This window comes from Colobus angolensis, unplaced genomic scaffold (genome assembly GCF_000951035.1).
Source record: "Colobus angolensis palliatus isolate OR3802 unplaced genomic scaffold, Cang.pa_1.0 Scaffold93, whole genome shotgun sequence".
Lineage (NCBI taxonomy): Eukaryota > Metazoa > Chordata > Mammalia > Primates > Cercopithecidae > Colobus > Colobus angolensis.
This window is the reverse complement of record NW_012123265.1, coordinates 314,402-326,406: the sequence shown is the minus strand read 5'-3', so window position 1 is coordinate 326,406 and position 12,005 is coordinate 314,402. Positions and strand designations below refer to the sequence as shown.

Here is a 12,005-nt window from a genome sequence, read left to right as displayed (position 1 = left end):
GGTTTCTCCATGTTGGTCAGGCTAGTCTCGAACTCCTGACCTCAAGTAATTTGCCTACCTCAGCCTCCCAAAGTGCTGGGATTACAGGTGTGAGCCACTGTGCCTGGCTTCTAGAACTTTTATATCCTGTTGTTTTTAAATATTTAATGTCATTTTTTCTTGTTTTTCTGTTCCTTCCCCCACTTTCCACATGATCTTATCTTACCAACTACATTTTTGCCAATGAAGGTAATTTTCAAGGACAAAACCTCTGGGACTGGCAAAAGATTATTGTTGCTATGTTACAAAAGTCTTCATAACCCCCTAAATCAAGGTTTAGCACTTAGATATTTCCATTAGAATACAAAATGTGGGAAGAGATTCTAACACAAAGGCTATGAAGTTATTAATTATGAAGTTTCTCTCTCTCTCTCTTTCTCTCTCTCTTTTTTGGGACAAGGTCTCACTTGGTTCCCAGTCTGGAGTGCAATGGTATGATCACTGCCCACTGCAGCCTCAACCTCTGGGGCTCCATCTCTCAAGCAGCTGGAACTACAGGTGTGTGACACCATGCTTGGCTAATTTTTGTTTTTATTTTTGTTGCCAGGGGGTCTCATTATATTGCCCAGACTGGTCTCTAATTCTTAGGTTCAAGCAATCCTCCCACCTCAGTCTCTCCAAGTGCTGGGGATTATATGCGTGAGCCACCATGCCTAGCCAGAAAAGTTTCTTATCATAGAAAAAAAAAATTGGGCTGGGCACAGTGGTTTATGCCTATAGTCCCAGCACTTTGGGAGGCTGAGGCAAGCAGATCACTCGAGGTCCGGAGTTTGAGAGCATCGTGCCCAACATGGTAAAAACCCGATTACTAAAAATACAAAAATTAGCCGGGTGTGGTGCGACACACCTGCAATACCAGCTACTCAGGAGGCTGAGGCAGGAGAATCGCTTGAACCTGGAAAGCGGAGGTTGCAATGAGCAACCTGCACTCCAGCCTGGGCAACACAGTGAGACTCCATCTCAAAACAAAAAAAAAAGAAAAAGAAAAAAAATTTGGCACGGCATGGTGGCTCACAAGTATAGTCCCAGCACTTTGGGAGGCTGAGGTGGACATATTGCTTGAGCCCAGGAGTTCAAGATCATACTGGCCAACATGGTGAAACCCTATCTCTACTAAAAATACAAAAAAACATTAGCTGGGCGTGGTGGGCGTGGTGCCAAGGGCCTGTAGTCCCTGCTACTCCGGAAGCTATGGTGGGAGAATTGCTTTAGTCCAGGATGTCAAGGCTACAGTGAGCCAAGATCACACCACTGCATTCCAGCTTGGATGATAGAGTGAGACCCTGTCTCAAAAAACAAACAAACAAACAAAAAAAAGGATTTATATAAACTGTTAAGATTTTTTTTTTTTCTTAAACAAGAAATGCAAAGAATGACCCCCTACTACCACATCTAATTGAAGTATTTTAGGAAGACCATCAACTATAATTAAGTATCATAGGCATTATTAAAACAAAACCAAGAACTTTCTTTAAACATAAGGTGTTACTCTGACTGTCTCCATTATTTAATGGGAGAGGACGTGAGACTGACTCCTTGACCAGGGCACAGGGACTCAAATCTGTAAACCCAGCACTTTGGGAGGCTGAGGTGGGAGGACTGCTTGAGCCCAAGAGTTTGAGACCAGCCTAAGCAACAAAGTGAGACCCCACCTCTACAAAAAGCGAAAAAAAACAGCCAGGTGTGGTGGTGCACACCTGTAGTCCCAGCTACTTGGGAGGCTGAGGCAGGAGGATCCCTTGAGCCCAGGAAGTTGAAGCTCAGTGAGCCATGTTTACACCACTGCACTCCAGCCTGGATGACAGAGCAAGACCCTGTCTGAAAAAGGAAAAAACAAAACAAACGGATTCTTCATGAATTAAAATGAGGTTGGGAACTTACTGAACTTTTTCTAGTTTGGAGACAAGCAGCTTCTGGAATATTAACATGACAGTAACATGCATCTGTACTTCAGCAAGCATCAAGAAGAGGCCAAGGAGAATCTCCTGCTTACCCTGAACTTGAAACAGTTCATCCTCTTCCACCCAAGTCTCTTTTTCTTCAACCCCATTAGAGTTGTTCCACTTGCCTTTGGGTACTCTGAAGGGAGATCAAGGAGAGCACAAGGTGTGAAACAAATTCATCCTGGACTGTCCCAGATTCTGGCCTTGGCTCACCCTTGGCCCTGTATTCCTTCCTGTCCCGTTGTGACCACAATCGAGGTTCGCCTGCATGCACCTCCCAAAGCCACTGTCCTTTCTCCTGGCTGGCCAGGCATCTCCGCATAACACCCCCCAGGCTGTCGGACACCCCTCAAATTCAGCACCGATTCATCAAGTATATCACTAACCCTCTACAAATCTGTTCATTTTCCTGGTTTTTGGCTTGTTTGGTTTTGATTCTATTAAAGGTCTCAGTATTTTCTGATTTGGAACCTGCAAACCTCCCTCTCTTCCTTGGACATGCCTTCTTCCTATATCTGGACTGATTTTTCCGTTTCCACTCCCCCTTGTTCAGGCTCACAGTGCCTTTCATCAGTAGTCCACTAGCCTCTTAACTGGAGTCTCTGTCGCTAGCCTCTTCCCCTTCCAAAGCCAAAGATGATTTTAGGACAATCATCCTAAAATAACCACATGCCTCCTCTATTCCCTAATGGCTTCTCTCTGCCTGAACAATGGCGTCTATATGCCTGTATGGGGGAGTCCAGACCATCCAGTCTGGCCTATCAGTTTCTAACCAACCACCCCATGATGCCCACACCTGTGCAAACAGCACAGTCACACTGTTCTGCTCTTTCTTCCTCCCATAAGCTCTGTATTTTCCTGCCTCTCCATAGTCCCTCTGTTTGGGAGTCCATTCCCTGCTAAGTGACATCCCATCCATCTTTCAAGGCCATGGTTCTCAATGAAGCCTTCTCTAACTACCAACCCCAAACCACACAGAAAGCCTTTCCCCTCTGGCCTGCAGTGCTGTTTCTACCATACCAACTGTCACTTTGCCGTGTGCCCCTAACCAGGACCATCTTGAAGGTGGGGGCCACATCTTCCTTTGTCCAGCCCAAACACATAGCACACACAGCACAGTAACACAGATCCCAATGTGAGCTGGAGACATGTTAGCTGAACTAACATTGACAGAGAGCCACAAGGGAATTATACCATCAAAGATTAGAGTAAAAAGCAAGTAAGAATCCTCCCTGTGAACATGAAACATTTAAGTGCTTGGGTGTGGCTAAAAAAAAAAAGTACAAAAGCTGAAAATAACTCCAAACCCAAATTATTCAATGTAAATTATAGTCCATTTCTTCTAATCAACTTTGCATTTACCTGATTAATAACTGCCCTGGGAACAGAGCAAAGCACAAATCTGACCTCAGATTTATAACATCTTTTACAAACATGGAAAGTGTCTGAATTCAGAGTCTCGAGGAATTTATATAAATCAAATGACCCGCAAAAGTTAACCAAGAGTAGAGACAAATTTCTGTATCCTTCGCCTGCCATGAAGAAAAAACTTATTTTTAATGCCGTTTGGGTATTCTGCAAATGAATAATAAAAGCAAATTGATGAGTAAGTACATAGGCTTGAAAAAATTCCTGGAGTTCCATAAGTTTTCTATGAAACTGCTAAGTGGCTGAGACAAATGGTAGACCTTTCTCATTTTTACATTGAATGTTATCCCCAAATGTTACTTGAGAATAATTTGCTTGAGACAAAGTGAAAACATTTTATAGGAGGTTTTTCCTTCTCAGGATATGCTTGTGTTAATGACTATTTATAAATAAAAATCAGATGGGGTTACAGTTTGTTTTCTATCTGCTTATCCCAGTGCTGGAATAAAACCAGTTGGAACCTCAGTCCCCGGCTGGTCCGTCATGTTTCCTGAGTGGCTGTCCTCCCTCCCTGCAGTCTTCACAGGTCACCTTCTCCCTGTCCTCTGTTGAACTCTCAGCACTATTACCTGTACAAATATATGCTTTGGTGGTGATTTTGCAAGACCTCTTTCAGGTGATATGTTCACTGCCTCTCCTGACTTCCCATGTGGACAGGCCTGAGATGTGGCTGCTCCTCCTAACTGTCATGGGCTGAGTGGTCCTGGCCAAGTCAGGCCACTTCCTCGTCCTTGTGCTCCTGACTGGCAGTTTGAACGTGAAGAGCAATGGTCTAGCGTGGGTTGGCAAGCTACAGTCTGTGGCTGCTGGCTTGTGTACCATGAAGCTCGGGCTAAGAATGGCTAGCCCATTTTTTAAGGGTTGTTAACAAAAAACAAAAAAAAAAGACGGTCGGGGCAGTGGCTCACGTCTGTAATCCCAGCAGTTTGAGAGGCCCAGGCAGGTGGCTCGCTTAAGTCCAGGAGTTCGAGATCAGCCTAGTTAACATGGTCAAACCCCATCTGTACGAAATATACAAAAATTAGCTGGGTGCGGTGGCACGCACCTGTGGTCCCAGTTACTGGGATAGGGGTGGGGATGGTGGCTGAGGCAGGAGAATCACTTGAACCTGGGAGGCAGAGGTTGCAGTGAGCCGAGATTGTGCCACTGCACTCCAGCCTGGGTGACAGAGCGAGCCCCTGTCTCAAGAAAAAAAGAAAAAGAAAAAACAAGAAAATAATATGGAGCAGACAGACAAGTCATGTGGCCCAAAATGCCTAAAAATATTACCCTCTGCTGGCTTTTTACAGATGTTTTGGGTTCACTCCTTAAAATGCAAGAACAAAGAATCCTTATTTTATTTGGTGAATAAGTACCTAGTAAGCACGTGCTATGTGCAAGGTGCTGTGGGAGATACAAGATAGGGGCATGGTGGCCCTGTCCTCCAGGTGACACCGCCAACCCTGCCTTCCCTCCTGATCCCACTGCCCCTCCCTGCTCGCTGGCAGCAGTCTCCAGTCTCCCTCCTTCCCTCCTTTCCCTGAGTGGGGTCTCATCAGACCTTCCAATTTATTGTATTAGAATTATCTGGGGCATAGTTTAAAAAGCAGATTAAAGAATATTCTCCTGTCTCTTCTAATTCAGTAGCCAGGAGCCTGGAAATATGTATTTTTTTAGCATTCCACAGGTCATTGTATCATGAAGCCCAGCTTGAGAGCCTGTCTGACATACCAGACAAAAGAAATCCCAGGCCTGGCCCATCCAGCATGCAGACTCTCCTCCCTTCACTCTTTCCTGTGCACCGTATTCTCCTACCATAGGCTCCATGACACTCTGAGGGGCACACCAGGCTTTCTCATGCCTGTATGTAAGGAGTTCCCAGCCCCCAACATGCTCGATGACCTTCTGCTCATTCTTCCCAGGCCAGCTCAATGTTTGTTCCTCTAAAAGATCTGAGCCACCTAAAATCTTGCTGAGTAGGCTCAGCTTTTCTTCCCATAAGCAGCCAGGGCATCTCACACATACTTCTTCAGAGCAGGGACACTGACTCTTTTTTTGTGTAAAGGGCCAAATAGTATTTTCACTTTGCAAGCCTTACTGTCTCTGCTGTGATTACACAACAAACTACCACTGACCAGAAAGCAGCCCTAGATAATACATTGATGATGGGTGTGACCGTGTTCCAATAAAACTTTATTTACAAAAACAGGCAGCAGGCAGATTTGGCCCCAGGGCCACAGCTTGCCAACCCCTGCTGCTTTAGGGGACTCATTAGACTTCATATCCTTGACATATGAGAGGATGTACGTCTCAAACCTTCACGAATCCTCCCATTTACAAAATTACTGTAATCCCGCACTCTCCCGTTTCCTCATCTGTTCCTGGGAGCAATACCTATACTGCACAGGATTGCTGTGAGGAGCCAATGACATCCTGTATCAAATGAGAATAACGTGCGTGGAGCTGCATCTGCTGCCCAGCAGCTATGCCCATTTGCCAGTCGGTGACTCACTTCCAAATACTAGTAGTGGTGACATAGTGCAAATCTGTACCTGAGGATAAATCACTTATCAGATGCCACAGCCTTTTGGGGCACCGAGTACAATGCATGCCACAGCACAGGTCCCCAAATAATACAACATAGAGCAGTGGCAGAGGTGGCCTTGGGAAATCCATGAGGTAGATCACTTACAGCAGGGAAGCGCTGACCAGGGAGGAGTCTATGGAGGACGGAGAAGCTGTTTTTGTTGTTTTCTTTTTTTTTTTTTGAGATGGAGTCACACTCCGTTGCCCAGCCTGGAGTGCAGTGGTGCAATCAATCTAGGCTGACTGTGCAGCCTCCGCCTCCCGGGTTCCAGTAATCCTCCTGCCTCAGCCTCCCAAGTAGCTGGGACTACAGGCACCCACCACCACACCTGGCTAATTTTTGTATTTTTAGTAGAGATGGAGTTTCACCATGTTGGCCAGGCTGGTCTCGAACTCCTGGCCACAGGTGATCCACCCACCTCGGCCTCCCAAAGTGCTGGGATTACAGCCGTGAACCACCACACCCAGGCTGAGGAAGGAGAATTTTAAGAGAGGCAACTTGTTGGTATACAGGCCATGGGCTTTTCTGTCAAGACTGACTTGGATTAAAACTCCCAAAGCCCATCTTTGCCACTTCTAGCTGTGTGACCTCAGGTGAGCTAAGAACTTTTCTGAGCCTTTCTCCTCTGTGTAACGGTGCTAATATATCACATCACAGAGTGAGGATTGTAGCGACTCAGTAAGATGGTACATGAAAGTGCTCTGCACCCAGAAAGCACTTCATCAACAACGGCTTTTCTTCCCTTTAAAGGACAAATGGCATTTGGACAAGCAATGATGGAGGGATGATGGTTCACTGTGGGGAATGAGAGGAAGCAAAAGTACAGTGGTAGAAACAAGTAACGTATTCCAGAGAGCAAGCAGGCCAGTCTGCCTGGAGGCAGGATCCGCCACAGGACACAAAGGGAAGCAAAACTCAAAGCCAGGATGAGAATCACCATGGGGAGCAAAATTAAAGTATTCTAGCCACTGCCCCACAGTACCTAGCAGGATATGGGAGATTAGTAAGTATTTACTGAACTTGCCAAGTCTCAAATGCTCAGAAGGGTGCAAAATTATACATATTCATCAGTCTCTTTTTAAGGGTCAAAGTATAATGTTGCCCAATGCAAACAAATTTCATTTAACACACAAGACTAATGTTTAGAAGTCAAGACACTCAGATGTTTGCTAAAAATGAAAGCGGCGATGAGTAGCAGGCTCTGAAACCTTTCCATCCCCACTCATGCCCTAGTGCAAGGCTTGGAAGCCCACGTGTGGGGCTTCAGAACTGGCAGGGATGGCTACGTCGTCACTGCCCGCTCCTGCGTCACATTCTAGCAGTCTGAGCAAGCCTTGGTGGTAACTTAGCTGAAAGTTACTTCATTCACGGAAGTAATACCAGGCCCAACCAGGACCACCAACCAGCCCCAAAATTTCTACAAAGAAGGTCTTCATACTTGGGAGTCTTCTCTCCAGGGAGGGATTGGTTGAGAACGGTGGGCTTGGATGGTGGCGCTGGAGCGGCCTCCTGGGAGGAGTTGAGGCCTGTGCTGGGCTCAGTACACTGGCTGTCCTCCTCCAAGACCAATCTGCTTATTGTCATGCGCTTGTTCTTGGGCTGCAGTTCTGAGCCACCCTCACCCTCAGCTGGGGCTGAACTTTCATTATCATCTTTTCTGGGTCTCTTGTTTTTGAGGGCTGGTGATGCTGGGGAAGCTTGAGTAGGAAGAACCAGATCCTTCTGGTCCAGTTTTGCAAAGGCTGCCTCAGAATCCTGTGCACCAGACAGAGTCTTGAAAGCTGCTTTCAGAGTCATCATTCCAATGGTGGTTGGAGGATTCCGTAGCTGCCTGCAAATAAAGCATAGGCACAAAGATCTTTTTCACCACTGTTGATGTTCATCCAAATGGCCACAACTTTTCTGACGTTTGAAGCTTCAAATTAGATACAGGACTCCTCCAGTTGAGGAGGCTTTAAATGTAATATGTAAGTTGTATTATGAATTTAAAACTCCAAGTTAGAGAACCTTTATTTTACTTCTCATTTTTAGAGACAGAGTCTGGGTCTGTCCTAGACAGTAGATAGGACAGAGAGAGAGGATACAGCGGCACGAACACAGCTCGCTGTATCCTAGAACTCCTGGGCTCAAGCGATCTGCCCACCTCGGCCTCCCAAAGTGCTGGGATTACAGGTGTGATCTACCACACCTGGCCTACAACACACTTATGAACAGGATCTTGAGAACTCTCAGAGTAAAAGACATGCCACAGTCTTGGAACAATGAGAAACTGCCTTTTAAAAACAAAGTTCATCTATCATTTGGAACAGTTAGTATGCTTTAGGGAAAAACTATTAGGAGGGGGACAAACTGGCAGCCTGCAGGCCAAATCCAGCTGGCAGTCTGTCTTGTAGTCTAACCCACATGAAAAAAAATTTTTTTAAGTGGATCAACTGTCAACATCCAAAAACTGGGAAATCTCACGAAAAACTGGACATCTCATATAAAAATCTGAGCACCTGAAGCCTGAGCATTCTTGGATACTCCCACAGAGCAACCACCACAAGAAGCGGAAAAGCAAATCCCCTGGTTCCTGGCCCCACGCTCTCAGCCTAGGTCCACTTTGTTCCTTTAGGTTTCCTACTGGGCCCTGAAAGGGCATCTAAGCTTGTAAGCCCTGCTTTAGGAACTGGTTTTGGGATTCGATTCACAGATCTGAACAGTGCTTCCCGAATGTATGAAGAGATTAGGTGTCCACTAGGAAGTACTGAGTCAATATGGGCGAGGCAAGGAGAGAGAAATGGTGAAAGAGCCTTTGAGGAACGGCCAATCAGGAAGTTGTCAGGGACCCCAGGTGTCCTGTCTCCTCATCTTCCCAGGGTGTGCTGTCTCCCACAGTGCCCTGTATGAGTAACCTCGTAACACGTTAGCAGGTCAGATCACCGAGGAACTGATCCTGCTCTAAGGAGGAGACTGCTTCCAGCGACCACCCCAGTGTTTTACCCAGGATCACAAGAGAGCATCTTCTTACCTTGTGGGTTCTCTGGCTGGCTTTTCCACAGGCCCTGGTGCTGGCTGTTTATCTTCCTTCCCTGTACTTGAGGCAGCGGACTCAGATTTCAAAGCCTTTTTGGCCATCTGGGAAAGGAAGGATGTCATCAGGAAGAAGAGGCCACAGAATTGCATTAATTCTCTGCTTCTTTCACCAAGAATATACTCAATATGCAAACAAGTTCACTTACAAATCCAATCTAGGCATAAAACGAAGGACATAAAATGGGAGAGAACTTATAAGACTTATAAATCAAGCTTTTTTTATTCAAACTTAAGATAACTAATAAATTTTTTTTGAGAGGGAGTCTTGCTCTGTCGCCCAGGCTGCAGTACAGTGGTGCAATCTCGGCTCACTGCAACCTCCATCTCCTGGGTTCAAGCGATTCTCCCATCTCAACCTCCCAAGTAGCTGGGATAATAGGCGCCCACCACCATGTCCGGTTAATTTTTGTATTTTAGTAGAGACGGGGTTTCATCATGTTGGCCTGGCTGGCCTCGAACTCCTGACCTCAAGTGATCTGCCTGCCTCTGCCTCCCAAAGTGCTGGGATTACAGGCATGAGCCACCATGCCTGGCAATAAATGTTTACACTAGTATCTTCCAGTTTGTATATAGAATTTTTTATAACTGTTTCTACAAATGTGTTGTCTTATTAACAACTATTTGAGAATCCTTATCCATATAACACAAAGAGCCCTGAGTAGGCAAATCTTGCTCTAACTCCATCTGTTCATCTGTCTCCCTCTGGCTTAAGTTTTAGACATTTCCAATCAGTCCAGTGTCATTCAGTTTCGGTTATGTTTATCTGTAATGTGTGGTGTCCTAAAAGCCAAGAGTTCTGTCCACACACAGACAGCAGCAGGATATTTTCCAGTTACCTGGAATGGAAAGGAAAGGACCCTAGGCCAGGCTCAACTATCTTGACACCCGCTCCCTGAATACCCCAAACTACCTGCTTATAAATAATCTGAGATTTGCCAAACGACTGCTAAGATCATGGACACTTTCCTAATATGGGCCTGGCAGATCTGTTATGAAACAGAATATTTTCCACATTCTCAAAGTCCTGGTTTCTTTTGCCCAGGCTGAAGTGCAGTGGCATGACCACACCTCACTGGCAGCCTCAAGTGATCTTCCTACTTCAGCCTCCCAAGTAGGTGGGATTACAGGCACCCGCCACTACATCTGGCTGATTTTTGTATTTTTTGTAGAGATGGGGTTTCACCATGTTGCCCAGGTTGGTCTTGAACTCCTGAGCTCAAGCAACCTGCCTGCCCTGGCCTCCCAAAGTGCTGGGATTACAGGTGCTGAACCACTGCACTCAGCCAAAGTCCTGGTTTCAAAAACAAAACAAAACCACTCTCACTCAGTGTTCCTTCATCACAGCCTCCCATCTATGACAGCCTGGGTCTAGTTCTTCCCTATGCTGTCCTGAGCCTCACTGCTTCCATTCTTTTATCTCTTTGATCCAATTAAAGAATGTTTTCATTTGGCTTCTTTTGACCTTATACTTTCAGTGACACCTTTCTCCACACCATACCTTCTTCCTGTTAGCAACTCCATCGTACCACATCTACCAAACCACTCTTCCTCCAAACTTAGTTCACAAGTCATCGCCTTTGGGAACCACCATCGATTGTAAGCGAATGTTCTACTTCAGGCATGGCAGATTAACCATGTATAAAGGAGATAAAAATGACAGATGAGGGAGACCAGGTGTGTTCCATTTGCCTCTACCAGTATCTGTGCTTTTGTATTTTTATTTATTTATTTTTTGAGACGGAATCTCACTCTGCTGCCCAGGCTAGAGTGCAATGGCGCAATCTTGGCTCACTGCAATCTCCATCTCTTGGGTTCAAGCGATTCTCCTGCCTCAGCTTCCAAAGTAGCTGGGATTACAGGTGCCTGCTACCATGCCCAGCTAATTTTTATATTTTTAGTAGAGATGGGGTTTCACCATGTTGTTCAGGCTGTTCTCGAACTCCTGACCTCAGGTGATCCACCCACCTGGGCCTCCCAAAGTGCTGGGATTACAGGCGTGAGCCATTGCGCCAGGCCTGCTTTTGCATTTATAAGGCATTTAATTAAGAAAACTAGTGCACATAATTCAATGTCTTTTTCACACATCAACTCTTTCCACTTCAGATATTCTGATTCCCTGCACATCCTCAAGCGCACACCATGGTTCTGGGAGAAGGGCCAAGGCGCACCGTGAGGAGGTAGGGCTCGGCGTCATCCAGGTGGCTCTCCAGGAAGCGCAGCATCTTCTGCTGGAAGGTCTCGTAGGAAAAGTTCTGGATGACAGGATGGGCCAAGTTCTTTTCTCGAATAATATTCAGGAGGTCATTTCTCAGCTTCTACACAATGGATCGATATTTGCAACATGAGAAAGCAGAACTCCAGTAAAAATTCAATGATGACGAGATGAGACAGACACTATGAGAACTTCTGCAATGCCGTCAACGCAAATCACTGGCACACATACAGGAAGGGAGGCCCAACACAAAGGATTGGTCAATAAATCAGGTTCAGCCACAGCAGGTTACTACGCAGCTATAAAAAACAGATGAAGAAGTTCCTTATGTGCTAACATAGAATGATTCCAAGATACAATATTAAGTGAAAAAAGCAATTTAGAAAAGTGTTCACATTAGTGTGTAGGATATGCTATGATGTCTATGAGAATGGGGAAAATGGATATACGTGGATGTCTGTACACACACACACACACACACAATTTGCTTGCACATGCATAGAGGATCTTTGAAAGGATAAAAGAAAAAAAAAAAAAGAAACTGGTTGCCTCTGAAGGGAAGAAGATGGCCGAGGGTCAGAGAGAATTTTCACCAAACTCTTTTGTTATACCTTTTGAATTCTGTATTATGTACATGTATTACCTTTTCAAATAATAAAATTTAAATTTATATAGAGGCCAGGTGCAGTGGCTTACACCTGTAATCCCAGCACTTTGGGAGGTCGAGATAGGCGGATCACTT

At 45.5% G+C, this 12,005-nt stretch overlaps 1 protein-coding gene across 1 annotated transcript in view; it reads right to left on the bottom strand.

Annotated features, from left to right (window-relative positions):
* Window positions 1–12,005, bottom strand: part of TERF2 (telomeric repeat binding factor 2) — a 72,580-nt gene that overhangs the window by 4,543 nt on the left and 56,032 nt on the right. Inside the window, exons 7-11 of the mRNA XM_011932123.1 lie at window positions 11,220–11,366; window positions 9,198–9,206; window positions 8,987–9,093; window positions 7,415–7,807; window positions 2,033–2,118 (exon numbers count right to left, since the gene is read on the bottom strand). Coding sequence (XP_011787513.1) covers window positions 2,033–2,118; window positions 7,415–7,807; window positions 8,987–9,093; window positions 9,198–9,206; window positions 11,220–11,366 — 742 coding nt within the window. The remainder of the gene's footprint in view (window positions 1–2,032; window positions 2,119–7,414; window positions 7,808–8,986; window positions 9,094–9,197; window positions 9,207–11,219; window positions 11,367–12,005) is intronic.